At 38.6% G+C, this 18,542-nt stretch overlaps 3 protein-coding genes across 6 annotated transcripts; all 3 read right to left on the reverse strand.

Annotated features, from left to right (window-relative positions):
- Positions 1-1,063: 1,063 nt before the first annotated feature.
- Positions 1,064-5,645, reverse strand: LOC114532513 (delta(14)-sterol reductase-like). Its single transcript, XM_028554030.1, has 10 exons — positions 5,342-5,645; positions 3,992-4,633; positions 3,843-3,897; positions 3,569-3,763; positions 3,380-3,483; positions 3,167-3,289; positions 2,919-3,087; positions 2,619-2,699; positions 2,364-2,489; positions 1,064-2,066 (listed from the first exon to the last, which is right to left on the reverse strand). The coding sequence occupies exons 1-10, from the start codon at positions 5,534-5,536 to the stop codon at positions 1,906-1,908; spliced, it is 1,851 nt and encodes a 616-aa protein (XP_028409831.1). The 5' UTR covers positions 5,537-5,645; the 3' UTR covers positions 1,064-1,905.
- Positions 5,646-6,420: 775 nt separating this feature from the next.
- Positions 6,421-14,470, reverse strand: LOC114532480 (vasodilator-stimulated phosphoprotein-like). 3 transcript variants are annotated; one of them, XM_028553990.1, is made up of 12 exons: positions 14,066-14,470; positions 12,214-12,382; positions 11,861-12,029; positions 9,621-9,754; positions 9,418-9,466; positions 8,397-8,644; positions 8,223-8,311; positions 7,829-7,920; positions 7,569-7,653; positions 7,378-7,423; positions 7,221-7,278; positions 6,421-7,135 (listed from the first exon to the last, which is right to left on the reverse strand). In XM_028553990.1, the coding sequence occupies exons 1-12, from the start codon at positions 14,068-14,070 to the stop codon at positions 7,104-7,106; spliced, it is 1,176 nt and encodes a 391-aa protein (XP_028409791.1). In that variant the 5' UTR covers positions 14,071-14,470; the 3' UTR covers positions 6,421-7,103. The 3 variants fall into 3 exon arrangements, with proteins under 3 accessions (XP_028409791.1, XP_028409792.1, XP_028409793.1); XM_028553991.1 differs by lacking the exons at positions 9,418-9,466; positions 9,621-9,754 and having other exon boundaries at positions 14,066-14,469; XM_028553992.1 differs by lacking the exons at positions 11,861-12,029; positions 12,214-12,382; positions 14,066-14,470 and adding an exon at positions 10,926-11,215.
- Positions 14,471-14,862: 392 nt separating this feature from the next.
- Positions 14,863-18,124, reverse strand: LOC114532545 (RNA-binding protein 4B-like). 2 transcript variants are annotated; one of them, XM_028554075.1, is made up of 8 exons: positions 17,771-18,124; positions 17,372-17,455; positions 17,213-17,283; positions 17,079-17,114; positions 16,734-16,976; positions 15,580-16,522; positions 15,203-15,281; positions 14,863-15,085 (listed from the first exon to the last, which is right to left on the reverse strand). In XM_028554075.1, exons 1-6 carry the CDS (start codon positions 18,035-18,037, stop codon positions 16,483-16,485), a joined length of 741 nt encoding a protein of 246 aa, XP_028409876.1. In that variant the 5' UTR covers positions 18,038-18,124; the 3' UTR covers positions 14,863-15,085; positions 15,203-15,281; positions 15,580-16,482. The 2 variants fall into 2 exon arrangements, with proteins under 2 accessions (XP_028409876.1, XP_028409877.1); XM_028554076.1 differs by having other exon boundaries at positions 14,867-15,085; positions 16,487-16,522.
- Between the last annotated feature and the right edge of the window lie 418 nt (positions 18,125-18,542).

The raw sequence follows: 18,542 nt of genomic DNA on the forward strand, positions 1-18,542 counted from the left end.
CAAGGGGGTATCTTTCATCGCTTGCCACTTGCAAACGAACCGTCCGTCTCATCACGGGTCGTAAACTAGTGACAAAGCGACTCGGTGTTCTTCAAAGCCTGGTTAGCATGGGGTACCAAGTCGGCGGGTTTCATTAGTTGTTAGTGGTCACTGAAGGGTGAAATCTTTTGTACTTCTGAGATAATTTTCCCTCTCAATGATTACCGACAATTACTTTGCTCCTGGTCAGCGCTGTATGAAACCATGATGCATTGGCTTAATATATACCACCACATCTAGCTACAAGGGTAATTATAGTTCACATGGTCGCGAAGTAATCTCTAAGCACCTTCGCGGATTTCTTCGGCTTCACTCTCGAGTCGTTGTTTCAAGGATTCAAAAACTGCAAAATACGATCCGTATCTAAAAAGAACTTTTACTATGTTCTGGTTGAATTTGGTTAAAATTGTAAAAATAAACAGTTTTATTCTTGTTTACTGTGTCCTTTTGCTTACGTTGCAAGAAAAAAACTTATGACAGACACCCTGACAGTGCGTCGATTAAGCGCCAGATTTGAAAATAATCAGTGCGGCGCTGATTCGGGGGCGGCGCTCAAACGAATAAATACGGTGAACAAAGTTGAACCATTATGCAAGCAACATACAAGCAAATAAAGCCGTGGTCTGTCAATAGTACTGAATAAAATGCAAAAGATTGTATACAAGAAATGATAAGGAATCGAGCACAGCCATTTGTGGCCACTGGTTCTGCCTTAGCGTCACGCGAGGCCCACGCAGCTGGGCAGAAGCCAGCCTAGTCCCGAGGCCTTGTCAGTGTCTGGTCAGAAGACAGCGCGTGCTTACAAAGCCTGGGACTAGGCTGGGGCAGAAGCTTCGAAAATTATAGCCTAGGAACGAAGCTAAACGAACGGTGGTGTTAGTGATGAATTGGTAATTTATTTGTAAGCAACGGGTGACCAGTGTACTGCCGTCTGTCACACATAATACGCCCAGCAATTTTGAACTTGTCAGCAACAACATCAGTTGTATGCGTAACCAACCTTTGACCAAATACAAAACAATAGTAAAATACAATAACATTTTTTTAATGGTATATATGACTAAAATCAGGTAAAATATTGACTAAATACATCATAAGGCAACCGTACTGGAACATACTATAAATATATATCCTTACGACCTTGGGCCTCACAGAAAAAAATTCGTTGAAAGTCTAATTAACTAGCTGTACATTTCTTATTATACGACGAGAGATTATAAGATGAAAAAGAATATTTACAGGTAATAGATTTAAATAAAAAGATTAAACACATTGCAATAGACATTAGTTTTAATCAAACCATAGTGATTTCTTCGAGAACAATCTCCAAGATTAGATCCCCCGCTACGCCCATGCGCAGTTTATACGACGACAGTGTAAAATTATTCAAAAACTAAAAATTTTCAGGCATTAATACTTATTTAAATTACCAGTTAGATCGATCTTCATGTAGAAAAGAGAAAACAGACGAACCACGCGTGAAAGCACTATACATGATGCGATTTTCTTCGTTTGGTTGATGTGAACGAGTGAATAAGTTATGATGGATGTTGTTTAAATTAAAGAACCTTTAAGTCGGAGTTCTTATAACTAATCGATCGCTCGTTCACATCTACCAAAAGAGGAAAATAGGCTTAGCGAGGCATTTGTTCCGTGCAATTATTGCCAGTTGATAGATGTTGCATTTCTTTTTGTCAACTGAGAAGTTCCCCATCAGAAACTGATAACCCCGGCCACAAATGGCTGTTACTGTGTTCACGAAACCAAGACCAACCAATCCACTTCTTCTTCAAGGTCTCAAATTTCGATCAAGAATGTTACGATGCATAAAATATCCCAAAAAGCGGCTACTAAAACGGTGCGTGTTTAAAAGAGGTTGGGGAAGATACGATACGGGACGCGTTTACAATACTCTTCCCACGTGAGGCCATACTTCTGACGACAATGTGCTTCAAAGCGATAACTTCGATAGACAAGAAGGCTGATCAAGTAAACAGGGTAGAAATACGGTATGGCGTACGAAAAACCTACAATAAAAAACGCCAAGATATATTAAAGAACCCGGACGCAAAGTTTGGCCCATTTGCCGATTAGACCTCACTCGGGGGCGATTTTTTTGGAAGAAAACCTTGCGTTTTGTTTCTCTCATCATCACTTCTCGTCATAGCCCCCCCCCCGTCCCACTATATAACTCTAATTGACTTTGATAAGCAATAACCAGCACACGCATTGCGCGCTTGAGAGGTAAAAGGGAAACGATATGTGTATTCATCGGGAAATAATCAGTTGATCTTACACGACGACCTTACTCCATTTTCACTTACCACAAGTCATTGACCAGGCGATCCCCATGAGAATATCACCAAGATAGTTGGGATGACGGACGTAGCCCCACCAGCCCGAGATTAAGAGACGACTGCCTGGGACGAGCGTTGCCATCGACTCAAGGTCTGGAGAAAACAAAACAAAACGACGGTTGAAAAAAGATTGGCGCGCAATTACAAATCACCCGCGAGATCTTCGAACGCAAGACTGAAGGGACAAAATCTCTGGTAGGCCATATCGCAATTTGTACTTACGTTGAACAGCTGGATGGTTTGGATTCTGTCTGAAAAGATCCTTCTGCAAGTTCGACACGCGATAAACAATGAAACCAGCAGCTGCAAGAGAAAAAAGATCTTTGGACTAGGAAAGACAAACGTTTTACAGCGATATGCATTCGCATGGTGATCACACATTCATAAACAGTCCTGTCAAACAAAAACGACGTTGTTGAGAAAACCTCTTGCAATAGAAAACCTCGTAACAATCATTTCATTTTTCAAGAGAGATTTGACAATATCTTGCAAGAACTCCGTAGCAGCATTTCATTTACTTACTGTTGAGTGCAAACACGAAGAGAGCAAGCCACACGGGTATTTTATACGTGTGTTCAGCGAGAAAACGAGAATGAAGAGAGAAAGTGAAAGGAACCCAGACGAGGTCACCAAAGGCGAGCATAAAACCGAATCCTTCAAGGCTTATCTCTGCAGATGAAAGAAGGGCGCCCTGAAATGTAAATAATGGATAATTAGCAAAGGAAACCTGTTTTCATAAGGATAAACCTTGATAGCGATATATACCATACCTCAAACCAGAGTCCATCAACGATGTAGAGAAAATGAAATAAACAGACGAGCAACAGAGCCACGTTTATTTCATTACCACTCTTCTGATATACGTCCACAAACATTGCCAGATCAATGATAACCTGAAGAGAAAAATCAACATACTTTATCACAAAGACAGAAACACGACGAGACGAGAAAACAAACATGCAAATAAACAAGTCTCAACTTACAAGGCCTATAATTCCTGGACGCATTTCGAAGAAGAACTTTATATCAAAACTGCCAATGCGAGGATTTGTTTGTCTTCCCATGAAGAAATCATAAATGACATTTCCTAAAAAAACCGTGCAAATAAATTACGTTTTATCATAATGCAATCATCATCACATTACATTGGCAGCATTCAAAGCAAAACTCACCAGTACTTCCGAATTTGGAAAGGCCAGTTTTTTCTACGTAACTTTTGATGTAAAGTAGAACGCTCAAAATGAACGAAAATATAAGAGAGTGAGTAATGAGAGCTAAGAACTTTCCGTGGATGAACTTTGCAACAGGAATCTTGAAGTGTAGACAGGCAGCAAATAATACCAGACTGATAATCAATGCTGAAAAACCTATTGAAGGGAATTGCAAAAAGCATGAGATGATGACTTTCCTGAATTAAATGTTTTGTGGAAAAAATGAAACACTTACCATTGAGACGATATTTCAATTTTGTCCTATCTTGTAGTGGTAACCCCTCAACAACCTAGAAAAAGTAAAAAATTCTTCATTTTCTTGTTCATAAGTAGACACTTTATATGATGAAAATTTGAGAAGATATATATCTTATTCACACATACCTTCCCCAGTGGGAGAAGATTCAAGAATGCTTGAAATGCAATCCATCCATAAACCACAGCAGCTGCTTGGGGGTCAAAAAATGCTTTTGCTGATGGTAATGTTATCTTTGGATTCTTAAAAATCTCAGAAAGATGATAGCATTTCTTCTTGTTGCAGTAAAAGTATGTTGCATACACAATCATTGGCATGGTAATCATCATGAACAACACACAGATTGGACCTCCAAATGCATAACTTTGTCCTTTAGAAGGCTTTCGTTCATCCAAACCTTCACCAAGGCCTTTACGAATGCCTTCCGTATCAATTCCTTGTTTTTCCAGTTGTTTCAATGCTGATCTTGTTACTCTTGCTTCTAACTGTTGCCCGACAGCTGTTCTGGGTGGGGTCTTGGAGACTTTTGTTTTTGTTGTAACTGTGACCGTACCTTCTTCCGTTGCTGGCTTCTCATCCAAATCCTTAGCCACTGCGGACGCTTCTGATGAGACACGCTGTGGTCGTCCACGCCGCCTGGGAGACGTTGCTTTTGGAGATGTTGGTTTCTTGCGAGATGGAGACTTTGATCGTGAGCGTCGTCGTCTCCCGGGAGATGATTTTCTCTGCCTACTAGGGGATGCTGATCTATGCCTAAAGCGACCCTTGGCCTGACAGAAAAAAAGGCAGCGGTTAAATTTCATTCTAAAACACTGGTAACAATAAATATCCAGGAGGAAAAGATCCCTGATTGTTTTAATATAATACCTCTACAGACCACTTCACACAGGGTAGTGTGTATGAATCTTTTCATAAAAAGCTTGAGTTTAGGATCTTCATTGTAAATAGTACACTTGAAACTAATTACGATCTGTACGATGTGTAGCATATTTTAAGGGGAAACGTCCATATTCAGGTTCCCAAGCGAAACATCAAAATGACGTCTTGGGTGACGTTTTAGGTGGGTGGGTTGGTCAAAAATACACTGTTGTGATGTTTTCACCGTGGCAAAAATGAGTATTCAGAAGATTTTTGAGACGAGAACGCAATTTTGACGTTTTGCGTGGCACCTTGAAATATATAATATGGACGTTGCCCCTTGCGTCTTACGTACCAGACAAACATTACTTGACAAACTATGCGTATGTAAATATATGATGAAGCAAAACAATCCTCGTATGTGAAATGTTATAAAGCAATGCAACAATCTACAAATCTGATCCTTCAAAGACGTTTTTAACCACGACACTACTGACTACGAGCACAAAGCCATTGTCCAACAACACGTGAAATTTTGCTACATCAAGTACATACCAAGTGCAAAATAATCGTTCAAATAGTATATTTGATTGCATATTTTAAGGCGATCTACACCTTACCGAGAGATGTGAATAAGGAACCTCGTTTTCCTGTCCATCGGGGTATCGTAGAAGAAATATATCTTCCTCATAGTTGACTGAGAGTACAACAGCTTCGTACCACAGTTGACTGCCCGGCCATCGTGCCATTATTTCTTCACCAACTTGAAATATCACCTTCTTTACGCCCTTGTCTGACTTTTGACTCCGTGTCATTGTGGAAATGCAATTTCTGTAAATTTGTAAACTTTCTGCAAGAAATTCACAAGTACCGCCCGTGTTTATCGCTAGAAACAAGCTCGTCGAAAAACCGAAAATTTTAACGGTTAACAATCGTAAAATTTCAAAACGGCGGGAACCCCGTTGGCCGGATGTGATTGGGCAATTCTCTCACGATAAACTCCGACTTGTCACGATCGTCAGAACACGTTCCTTTTACCACGAATCCTTATTAGATCAAAGATTGGGCAAAACCAAGGCTAAACCTTTCATCTTTTGAATTATTCAAAGTCTCAAAGTGAGACTTACGATTTGCGTAGGGCAAACAGAAAGTGAACTATTACTAAACTCACAAAGAGTATAAATTAAGTACCCGATAACCCTGTAATTAACTGGTCTTCAAATCAAGAAGGTAGAACGTGGTCAGTCTAGGAGTAGGCTTGCACCGTTACTCTAAATTCTTAAAATGAAACAAGGGAAAGCTCACTGTAGAAAATCAGAGAAACCGAAAGTCTTTGTGAGTTTCCTCTCGATACATGCCTAATAATGAAATTTTCATAACACGTGTTAACTGAAGCGAGCATTTCCCTTTCTTTGTCCTGTTCAAGTTGGCCACGCGACCCCATGCTCAGGAGAACAAATACTGTACCGCATAATATAAAATGTAAATTCTGTTTTTTTTCCTTCGCTTGTTCTTGTTGACAAACCGTTCTAACTAATTTCATTTGTATGAATTACTTTCCCATGTTACTTTCCTTGAGTTGAGATGCTTCGTCCCAGAGGGTATCTCTGAATGGATGATATTGGTTCAACTAAGAAATATAGCCTTCTTAAGAACGTCCATGCTGTTATTTGCCAAGCAACTCTCAAAGACAGGCGAATAAGAGTTAATAAAACTATACTTGTGTTTTTAACACTTTTTACAGATGTTATTTTTCAAGAATACAGTAAACATTTAATACATTTATCAAGGTTATTATAGCATGCAGACGTGTACTAAAAATAATCCCTTTAAGAACGTTCTATGAGTTATATACGTCAACAGACGGATTGATAATAAAAGTCCAACATAAAACGTCTTAAAATAACTCGCAAAAACTATGAAAAATTCAGATTAGCTTAAAGTAAATGCAATAGGATCACTACCAGAGTCTATATTCTCTATTAGTTTAGTACGATTCAATTGCATGGGACAGAGGGAACAGGTTCGGGTATAAATATACCTGTATTTATGATTGGTAGAATTTCCTACTATTTCAATATTTGCAGTGTATTTCTTTGTATATGGTTTAACAATATACTCTTTCTTATTTTCGCCCTGCAAAAATAACGGAGCATGCAACTACCAGAACAAATCACACTAATTTGAAGCGAGGAAATGAAAAGAAATTTAGATAAATGTATATTCTATGGGTTAGGGATAAGTTCTCAAAGACGTATATAAAAATGAGGTCTCTCGATGAAGAATTTTTCTACACTTTTTTTTACGATCGTTAAAGATGTTGATATTGGTAAAATTCAAATTGGATTAAAATTATATAATACATTACAAAGAGAAATAAATTTATCTTGTTCTCGAGAACTCCTGGCGCATTGCTGAAATAAAACGCACAAAATAGGATCAAATTCTTCTTTCAATCTTGTCTTAGAAACGAAAGAGTTTAAATAAATGCATTTTTACCTTGAATTATATCGGCTTTTGCTGCATCCAAATCCTTTCTGAATTCCGCTAAGATTTCCTAGAAAAATAAATAAAATACGAATGTTTTATATTAGTTCAAAACGCGTCATCCTGACAGTGGTAATAATGGAAGTTTTCATGCAAGGCGGTTGTTTACCATTTTCAACTCCTGTAATTGCGACGAACCCACTCCGTCCACTTTGCTGTTGGGCAGAAGAAAAAACAGTTTCGTTACAGTTAGTCAGCTATTATTAAATGTAATATCGACGACATTCAGGCGATAGGACGCCATTGGAAACGTACTCAGAAAGATGTAAAGAAATATATAGAACAACAATCATGGCGTACCTATCTTGTTTTGATGCCGAGGACTTCACTGGAGAGTGGTTTGATGTTGGTGGAGCAGGGACGTTGCTTTTTGGCAGTTTATTTGCTAGAAAGAAAACAGTTCATTCATTTAATACAACTTACTTTTTATTCATTTCCTTGTTTAATATTTATATTCGTACAAGCACAACACAGTTGAAAAAAACAGGTGATTGAGCCCGGGGCAAATGAACCAGCCTGGGTACGAGATTGTTCCCCCTTCTCCGAAAGGTCATTCATACCTGATGGAATTCTTTCAGTTCTGGGCTCAGACCTCACTTCTGGAACTTGATTTCTAACCGGAGTTTGTTCCTCTGCACCATCCTTCGCTTTCCTTGAAATTTGGTAATACATAACATCATTGCAGTGCCTCATCATCACGATGATAACTCATCGTGTCTTAGCACAAGTGATTGTGGAATTATCAAACAGCATTAACTAAACCTTTCCTTGCTTTTGACTGTCACAAACTCTTTCAAGCAATTCCTCGCCGATTCTTAGCAATGTTGAGATTTGGATGAAAGTTTCTGACAGTCATAGACTCATACTCCTTGGCACGACTGAGAAATACATGCTCAACTTTTCGCCGATTCATTAGCAATGATACGATTCAATTCAAGATCTACTTCAACAAACCTGGCAGCAAGTTTTCTCTGCATCTCTGCCATCATATCGCCACCAAAAGATCCACTACTGCTCGACTTTGGCTCAACTTTAGGTTCAGACTAAAAAACGGGCAAACTCAAACTTTAGAATTCATTTTACTTGGAAAGCGAAGTGCGTTAATAAGATAAACTAGAGACAACGTACCGAGGCTTTCTTTAGTTTAGCAGCCGCAATCTGCGAGGCGAGGGAGCCACCTCCAGAACCGCCTCCACCACCAGCAGGTGGGGCAGGAGGTGGAGGCGGCGGTGCAGGCACACCACCCCCGCCCATAGGCGGCCCAGGAGGTGCGGCTGGGACCGACGGTCCCGGGGGAGCGGCTGGTGGCGAGGGTGCAGGTGGAGCTGGGGGTGGTTGAGGTGGACCAGGGGGGGCAGCTGGAGGTGTAGGTGCAACTGAAAGAAAGATTACAAGATTAACTTCCATGTTGAATAATATCACAATACTAATTTTAATCGCAATCATGATGGCAATCCAAAAGCAGACATAAATCCAAAACCCAATCCTATCTTCGGCTCTTAATCTTCACTCTCAACTACCCGTAAAATAATCTGATAAACGATTCCAGCTAAAAGACGACATCACTCAAAATAATGGCTTTTTGGATTTAGTAACACCTGCTCTAGCTTCCTTCTGTGTGCTGTGCTGATGAGAGAGAATTATTCAGCGCTTGATGATTTTATTTAGCCGCCGTTGATAACCAAGCTTGCGTAGGATTTTTATCTTTATTGGAGACATTGTGATTCAAAGTAAAATGTCTTTGAAAAGTAATCATATGAAATCAGAAGGAAGTCTGATAGCCACGAGACGAGATATCGCTCTTTCATCTCTTCAATCATCAAACTTTTCATACTAACCCATTTTAGTGTTTAATAACAATCAAATCAGTTCTAACGAGGATCGTCTCCTGAGCTCTATCACCGTGAAAGTGAGCAAAGCAAATGTAAACACGAGATATTGTCGCGCCCTTGTCAGAACATCCGAAGTATGTTAATAAATGACATGCAAAGAGACACACACACACACAACATTGATTGCGTTTTTCATTTTCGGAATACGAGAGGAAATGAAAATAGTTTTGGATGCATCATTGTAAACGCACTTGTACTTTTCATTTTACTTCAAGCGCTCTCACGCACGAGAACGAGTTTCATGGAGATGAAATTACCTGGAGCTACTGGAGTTATCGATACAGAAGAACTCACAGTTTTCGGTTTCTAAATAAAAAACAAGAAAATATAAAACCGGCTGGACCAAAAGATAATGAAATGTTTTTTAAAGTGGATAAAAAGCAAACAAAATAATGAAATACTGAAGGTGTTGTTGACACTTCTGGGAAACTTGTTGCACTTGTGACCGGCAATTTTTTACCTCAGCTTCGTGCGAACGTGATGGTTCCTCTGCAACGTGATTATCATTCTGTGATGGGTAACGATTTTGCCAGTTTTTAGGAGTAGTTTGAGAGACATACTGTTGCGTGTGACTCGTTCTTTGAGGTTGGCCAGCTAGGAAGATAAGTTACTCGTTCAATTAAAGTTCTTTTTCCGGGTCACTCGAGGGCACAAAATCTGGTATTTTTCCAGTATTTTTCAATCGGGTTACAAATCTGCGTTGGATCAAAGCGTCGAATTTGCCAAACAAGGTTAAATACCAGCAAGTATAAGCGCTGTAAATCACCCTGTTGCCTGGCACACGTTAGATCACAAAAACAACTTGTAGGAAAAAGAGGAAAAAGGTAGCACTTATCCCTCCCTTTCCTTCTAACACCTTTTAGTAATTCCCTGGGCTGTACCGCCCCACGCCACGCCACAAAGGCACCCTAACGATGGTCAGTTTCTCGAAGGTGTCTCTTCTAATCACTTCAGCACTTGCTTTTGTAAAGAGCTCTCAGGAAGCGCAGTGTTTATTATTTGCCTTACAAAGCCTTTTATCCAAGTTAAGATGTAATTAAAAGATCAACTCTTCCGGGTCGAAAGCTTGGCGAAGTCAATAGCAAGATTTACTTCAAATTCAATGTAAACACTCACTCCAACATAAATAGTCACTGAGAGTTACGATCTATTCCATTAAGCCTAACAGTTTATATAAGTTCTTAATTCATCGGCGATGGACTACGATCTATCAATTGAGCATGAATAATACATGATATGCATCAAGAAGAACAGGAAACTGATATATAGGATTGCGACATATGAACACCAGACAGTCCAGATCACTGCAATTCAATCAGTAAGTCAACGTTATAGAATGTAACAATGCATAAACAATGTACCAAAGCATCGCTGCAGAATAATTCAACATGATCAGCTCAAGTTTTCATCAGGGTATAGACGTAATCAAATCTTAAACTAGTTTGAAGTTAAGGACGCGTGAAAATAATGCGAAAACGAGATCATACGGACAGGTTACTGCTCAAGCCGTCGCTTGTAAATTGTAACGTAAATATTTTGATATTTTTCAACTCCACAAGTCCAATTCATTGATTAAGTTCTATGATTGTGAGACAGACGCAGCGAAATTACTATTGTCGTTGCCCCCTTAGGGTATATTGCAACTTAATAACGGACTGAATTGCATTGCGTCAGACGAAAAGTTAACCGGGCATAAAAACCACGAGCTTAATCACCCCCCAAAATACAAACATAGACAAGGCAATGTTTATAAATTGTTACTCACATGCTGCTGTGGATGTCCCGTTGCTCACCCGAGCTATGTACACAGTTGAACTCATCTCTCACAGAGACATGAGAGAAACACACGCGCGTGCGAATGAGATCAACTACGAATACCACAGATTGATATCGCACGAATATATGCGCAAATTAGGATTGCGTTGAGCTACTTTATATGTGTATCTCCAACGCTTGCCATTCGGCTATCTCAGGTTTCAGTACTGTTTATAGAACGGGTTATATACAAAATGACTATATATGGATGACAGGTGAAATGCTTAAGATAGAGGATTGCATGTTTTTGTAATTAAAGCGCGCATCAGTTGTAGCTCGCTGCGGCTAAGAACGACTGGCATTCCGGAAACGTTCGAGAAAAATGTTCTGCCTGCAGAAATGATGTCAATTAAATCAAGACTGACTAATCTAATAAACCTTGGATGTGAGTGAAAGAGAAGGGAGAGAGGAGAGGGGAAGGGGGAGAGTGGAAAGGGTGAGAGAGGAAGGAAGGGGAGTGGAGGGGAAGGGAGAGAGTGGAAAGGGTGGGAGGGGAAGGGAGAGAGTGGAAAGGGTGGGAGGGGAAGGGAGAGAGTGGAAAGGGTGGGAGGGGAAGGGAGAGAGTGGAAAGGGTGGGAGGGGAAGGGAGGGGAGCGGAGGGGAAGGGAGAGAGTGGAAAGGGTGAGAGGGGAAGGAAGGAAAGGGGGGGGAGGGGGAAGGTAGAGGAGGGAAGGGGGGTGGGAGAATTAAGGTAATGGTAATGTATCATTTTGATAGATCCTTGATATAGAAGGGAGAGGGGAAATCAATTTTGATTGCCATTAGTGATTGCATTAGGGCACAACAGTTTTCATTCATTTGAGGTTGCTGAATAATGAGGAAACAAGTATACATAGCGATGGCGTTTTTAACCCATCAAGTATCCTAAATATCTCTTTCCTTTACCTGAATTTAATGCATCTAAAGCATCATCAATAGCATCTTTAAATTGTGCTGCATCATCTTTGCTGTGAAAATTTAGACCGTACACTTGTCTCTGATCCCGCCATTGATGAAACGTTGGTGTTGCTGCATTATACTTCATGTTGCGAATGATTGCACTGTTTATTACAACCTGCAAAGATTATTATTTTGAGTCATAATTCATTGAAAATTTGTAAGCCAAAGTGCATTCACTGACTGGCAATAACAGGTAACTCAGCTTAATATCTAGTTTTACTCCAGTTTACATACTGAGCTCATCACCCCCCCCCTAGACTGTGCTTCCATATAAAAAAGTTCAATTACAAGTCACTTACTACTTGGTGATCTGTCATACATCGCCCAACTATCCTAAATGTATTATTCCCCTCATGGTGATAAACTTGGACATAGGACATTCCTCGGATGCCTTCTGCTGGTTCCCAAGCCTTCTTTTCATTATTATACAGCATAACAGATGCTCGCGACTTTACTGTTGACACCTCACTACATGGTAAAGGGTGTGTGCATCAAAATATTAACCCAGAGATGTGATCCACTTAAATGAACCTAGTCTGTAATTTGATGTCTAATCTAATGCCCCTTTGAAATGTTCAAGGTTAATGAATTAAATTGAAAAGTGTGATGTGTTGTGCAACATTCAACAATGAAAAATGAAATGAATGAAAATAAATTAGCAAAAAGTTCCAGAACAAGAGGAATGCAAAGGTAATTTGAGAGTTTGACATAATTTATAGCATTGTGCCTGCATATTCTCTAGTATTTCATAACATGCTATGTGTGATAACAGAAGAACAATTTGTTCATTTATATTCACATATCATTTCAGAACACAATTCAGAAGAATAAAAGACAAAATACAAATCATTATCGCTCAATAAAATTTGATAGTTCGTATCAATATTACCAGCATGGGGTGATACAAGTATGGGTGTTGTCAATATCAAACTGCAAAAACCCATTCAAAGATAGTTTGTAATACACCAATTTCTGAGTAGTACTTTTTCTTCTGATAGTAACATATGTAATAGAGGATTGAAATTAAAACTAGTATTCAACAGGTTATAGATATAGCTTGTTTTAAAAGAAGTCTGTAAAATATGCAAACAAACACACTAAGTGGTAGAATTACATGGTTTGAATATTCCAATGCATCCATATAGCAAAATTATCCTGTTTGATGTAATCCTCCGAGCTGTGAAATCGGTATTTGGCTGACAGATTTTGTTTATCAATATGAGAGCATGACACATGCCAAGTCAATGGGATCAGTGTATTGTTTTACAAAATATCCCAATCAAATAAAAACAGATCGAGTCTATAACGCGTGAACGCTTTCAATCTTTAGGCAATACTGCGAGAAACTAAAGTGTATTTTACATATTTTTAAACATTTAAATAGGGTTCATTGTTCGAATATCCAGAGATTGTATCTGTCAAGCAATTTCTTTATTGTTATGATATGTTAACTTTGGGTGCGACCTTTTGGAGATTAAAACAAATACAAGTTCACGAAATCCCCCAAATTTGCACAAAATAATATGCGTCAAGACAGGATTCCAAATAAAAGGATTTTTCACTTATTTTTAGCAACGTTTGACGAATATTATCCTCTAAATATGAAAATAGGACTTCAGAAAAGGCGCGTCTGTCAGATTGAAAATCCGGTGTTGTCTGCAAAAGTTAATATCTTTTCCATATAGAAAAATAAAGTTTTAGGCTGGAAATATATGAGAATGTCAGGAAAGTTATATTTTAATGAAATGATGCATTTCTATTTTTTCCCAGGAGCTATTTCTTCTGTAAGAGCTTTATAAAAGACAATTCATTAAACATATTTTGATCTATTTGTTTGGCGATTAGGCAGGCTACATTTCATTGCTTATAGCCGATTTTATGACTAGCTCTCTCTGTTATATTTCATATTAAAAAGCCAAGTAAATAAAGAAAATAAAGAAGATTATAGTTTATTTGAAAATGTGGACTGCAGAAAACAGAACAGTATGAAAGTTTATTGTCAACTTGCATTACTATAAACATGAGGAAATCGGAAGTTCATAAAATTCTGAAGGCATTCTTACAGTGATGAGACATGTAAAAAGGAACAGAGAATTGTCAAATGTATACGTGTGAATTGCTGGCATATTTGAGAAGATCCTGAAGAAATACCTCATTTTGGAGTGATTTTATTAGTTCACTTTCTTCCCGAAAGCCCGTCTCACTTCCGCAGTATGTCCAGCTTAGCTTGACGGCTGCCTGCTGTCTTGATACTCTTTCGATAAAATATTGCTTCTAGATGGATTTGACAGACTCCGTATGTGAACAGAGATTTGTCATAAGCTGTGCAAACAATATTTAACACCAAAATTCGCAGGTGAAAGCCAAAATACCACGGCAGACATTCACTTTCGCCGCTTTCGGCAACACTGCCCGGTAAATTCACCCGATCGGATGGTGCGAGTACAACCCCCGACTATATTTACCCGGGGTTTATTCCCCAGAAGCTAAAGAAGTGAAGAACTCTCGACCAGGCCAGACTTCACTGCAAAAAATCAAAGATCTGAAGCGATCTTATATAAATTTCCTTGCACCACAGTCGTCGCCTTAAACAATAGGATTTAAAATAGGATTTTGAAAAAAAATACAAGACAATACGCAATGGCCGGAACCGGAGCCATGTTTGACAATGACAGAGAAAGGATATGAATTCCTTAAAGCCTATATCATCACTAAAGTAATGATGTTAGCATTCAGCTGCGGTTACACGACAATCGTGCCCAATATCATTGAAATATATTCATACGTGTAACACTGTGATATCACTTAAGTGCCCAAAATCTCATACCGGAAAATGCTGTTTTGAAAAAGATTCTCGTAGTTGAAAATATAACATATATTTATTATTGATTTATTTTAAAAAACGTAACACTGCAGTGAAAAATATACAAGTTTCTTGATTATATTAATAAAAATATTACGAATCAACATATCTTAATGTTATTTTATCTTTAAAAATTAAAATTTTAACAGTTCAGTTTAGTCTTTCTGTCAGATTATCATCGCTTTTTCCAAACTTGGGAACAAATTTCAAGTGTTATCTGTTGACACCAAAGTTCACTTTGGAGAATCTTTATACGTTCTCACAAGTTCCCTTTACTCCAGGACACCATCGAGTAAGTCTTCCCAAACCTGTCAACATAATAAAACAATGTTAATTTTCTTATTGGCTCGTCTGCCTATAGTGGCTAGTTTCTTTCTCAAAGAGGAACCATATCACGTACAAAAATTCTCAAAGAAAAAACCCACCCATTTATGCAAACCCTCTTGCTTGGGTTATCCAGAATCTCTGGGAGTACCTCCAGCCATTAGACCAGAAAGAATTCAACTGAAAAGAGAAATAAACAAGTGAAAATTTTACAAGGAAGAGAAATACTCGACAATCAACCGGAATGATTAGGTGAATAACCATGACGTTTATTATTCGTGACGGAACTATTTAATTCCTCGTTTTGGATGGACTCCAATGTCAACAGAAAACAATAGTAAAAAATGTAAGCGATTCGTGCAGTTTGATAGATGTATGATCAATGGAAGTTTCTTGTAAGTAGGTTGCGAATGTGTATGGGTAGATTTTGTTGTACGCGTGCGAGGATTCTGTGCTTCCGAGAATGTCCATTACTCACGCTAATTTTAACACCATCCGAGAAATATTTGAACAACGTTAAGGTATAGGATCTCTGGCGACAACGGGTATCTTTGAATGAATGGATCTTCCGAGCACGACCCTTCGTTTTCGAGGTCACAATCGTTGTTGTTAGCCCACCGATATTTGCACGAGCAACTATAGAAAACTTCATACAAACGATTCAACGTACCGATTATAACATAGTGTATTCAATAATATCACAAGTGGACGTCAAACCCTTCCGAGACACCGTTCGTTACCTTAACCAACTCGAATTACGACATCGCCGAGTTTATCTCAATCCCACTGGAGTAAGATCTTCCGAGCATTCCATGAAATGGTCCTTCGACGCTTGGGACAACGCGACCGGCGTCGTTTGTACTACTCATAACGAAAACTGTACTATCGATGATGATGTATTTCAAATTCTGATATCTTGTAGATTCTGCACGAATGCGAGTAGCCTTTTTACGTGTTTATGTGATGTAGTTTCTTGTTTTAGATAGAGTATATGTAATAGGTACGTGTAGTAGTCAGAGGTGTGTGGGAAGAGTTCTTAATACTTTTTCCTACTCTCGGAGAAAGAAACATTTGACAACATAGTTTTCTCTTCTGTAACCATGAATTTTAGGAGTTTTAGATTACAATCAGACAATGAGACACAAACAAAAAGTAGGTAAGAATGACAATTCTATTTTGATGTACTAAAAACTCTTAAAAATAGATCAATTTGAATGATCTTTGCATGCGCAAGGCGAAACTTAGAAAATTGTATTCGTACACAAGTCTTAAAGCTGGTGCATTTTTGCATTGTACTGTCAGTAGCTTATGGATGTGGTGACATTATCATTTTAGTGTAAAACCAGTTACCATGATGTCATTAATCTACCACAAGCAACGCTTACCGTCTTGGTGCATAAGCATATGAACTGTGGTAGGATCTGAAAGAGAAGACAAGGTTTTGAGTAAGACGGGGAAAATATTTTTAGGAAGAATTGGGGAGGCTAGGAAGAAAATGAATCAACATCATTGGTACATTGTGAGTACAAAGTAATGACTAGACTGTGCCATACAGGTTGAGAAATTTTAAAGAAAAAACAAACAAAAGCAGTCTGATGCTTCTTCTAGCGGATCTCAAATCTGTTTCCATACCTTGGCGGAGGTGACCTGCTCCTCATACTTCGTCCACCATAGCCTCCATAAGGACTGTAGGGGCTGTACCGAGGTGGGGCAGAGTATCGACTTCCATAGTAACTATCGCTATAGTAACTGTCTCTGTAGCTACGCTCTGGCCCACGGTAACTATCTGGTCCACGATAACTATCCGGTCCTCGATAACTGTCAGGTCCACGGTAACTATCCGGCCCTCGATAACTACTTCTAGGAGGTGGACGCCTGCAGAATATATTTTGAGTGATCATGATTTTAGGCTATTGCAAAGGTAATAATGGATGAGATGGTCCAACAGTCTTCCAAAAAGATAAATAGTCTTATTACCTGTCATATCTTCTTCTTCTAGGACAATCTCTTGCCCTATTTTCCACAAAAATTATATGGTGTCATAAAAAAAGTCAACAAAACTTTCTCAGTTCTTTCTCCAAAAGAAAATAATATAAAGATGTCTAAGTTACCAATGGCCTTCTCGTCCACATTCAAAACATTCATTATCACCAGCATTAGGTTTTCCTTTGCTCTTCGCATGCTATGTAAGTAACATTTTTAACAAATCAAAATTCTACTCTTCTGCGATATATACTAGAGAAAAATCATTGATAATACAGAATATTTACCTGAACTTGAATGTGAACACCCATAAATTCAGAGTCGTCCAACTTGGCAACTGCCTTGGATGCATCTTCAGCACGTTCATAATGCTGTTAAAAGAATAAGGGGAAATCAGTCAAACTTGATACAACCACGGGTATGAGGTTGACCTTGGTACAAGATGGATAGCAGAATTAAAAAGATATAGCAAATGAGTGTGGGTGAAATGGGAAAATGAAATGTACTACAGTTCTATCAAAGAAAAATGTTAACGTGAGAGTTAACATGAATATTGGTATCACTTGCATAATAATAAAGTGATAAAGTGGTCTCCTGATAAATTTGACACAATTTATTCTTGTTTTAACTCATTCATTCAATTCCAAATATAAATATTATACAGTAAATTTAACAGGGAAACTTACCACAAATGCAAAGTTTCGCAGTACATCACATTTTTCTAACTTCCCGCATTTCTCGAACAAAGCATAGAGATCCGATCGTTTGCAATCGTCAGGTAAATTCCCGACATAAAGTTTCGTTGGAGGAGGTCCATCATGTCGGCTAGAACGAGATCTTGGTGGAGGTGAATGCGATTTCTGGCGAGGTTCATCACTCTTAGCTGGCGATTCCCTGTCTTGTTCATGCTCTTCAGTCCCGCTATCGTTATGATTGTTCTCGTCGTCCGACATTGTTTGAAATTAGTCGTATTTGCTGAACGTTTTAGAGAATATTTTCCCTCCTTTCTCTCAGCAGGCTTTCCAAACAACAAAACGTGTTCAATTCATTACCGGTCACGTGCACTCACAATCGGTAAGTGTCGATCACTATTCGGAGATAAGCGGACGGACACTCTGACACAAAGCTTTTCTTCGAAAAAAAGCATAGACGGCCCAAAATTACCGTCCGAAAAATTCTTCGGCAATTTGTCAATGTAATGTATAATATATAATTACATATATTATATTACATGTAATTATATATTATACATTACATTGACAAATTGCCGAAAAATTTTTCGGCCGGTAATTTTGGGCCGCCTATGAAAAAAGCGCTCATCAGGCCTGAGCGCTCATATACCCGACCTGCCCCTCCTTATTTTTTTTCCTTGTTATTCTACTTATAGTCACACATAGATAAAAATAGCAAAATCAGTCTGTTCCCTCGTGTTTCAATGCATCTTCATTTTCAAAGCGT

Source organism: Dendronephthya gigantea, unplaced genomic scaffold, assembly GCF_004324835.1.
Source record: "Dendronephthya gigantea isolate DGI-Jeju-01 unplaced genomic scaffold, DenGig_1.0 000079F, whole genome shotgun sequence".
Taxonomy (NCBI): domain Eukaryota; kingdom Metazoa; phylum Cnidaria; class Anthozoa; order Malacalcyonacea; family Nephtheidae; genus Dendronephthya; species Dendronephthya gigantea.

Coding starts and splice junctions, on each gene's coding strand:
- LOC114532513 (XM_028554030.1), bottom strand. CDS start 5,536: ATGACACGGAGTCAAAAGTCAGACAAGGGCGTAAAGAAGGTGATATTT. Junction 3,088..3,166: donor TTGATGGACTCTGGTTTGAG/GTATGGTATATA, acceptor TTTACATTTCAG/GGCGCCCTTCTTTCATCTGC. Junction 2,490..2,618: donor AAACCATCCAGCTGTTCAAC/GTAAGTACAAAT, acceptor TGTTTTCTCCAG/ACCTTGAGTCGATGGCAACG.
- LOC114532480 (XM_028553990.1), bottom strand. Junction 7,921..8,222: donor CAGAGAAAACTTGCTGCCAG/GTTTGTTGAAGT, acceptor CCAAATTTCAAG/GAAAGCGAAGGATGGTGCAG. Junction 7,424..7,568: donor TCGGCATCAAAACAAGATAG/GTACGCCATGAT, acceptor TCTGCCCAACAG/CAAAGTGGACGGAGTGGGTT.
- LOC114532545 (XM_028554075.1), bottom strand. CDS start 18,037: ATGTCGGACGACGAGAACAATCATAACGATAGCGGGACTGAAGAGCAT. Junction 17,284..17,371: donor GTGTTCACATTCAAGTTCAG/GTAAATATTCTG, acceptor TTACTTACATAG/CATGCGAAGAGCAAAGGAAA. Junction 17,115..17,212: donor TGTGGACGAGAAGGCCATTG/GTAACTTAGACA, acceptor TGTGGAAAATAG/GGCAAGAGATTGTCCTAGAA.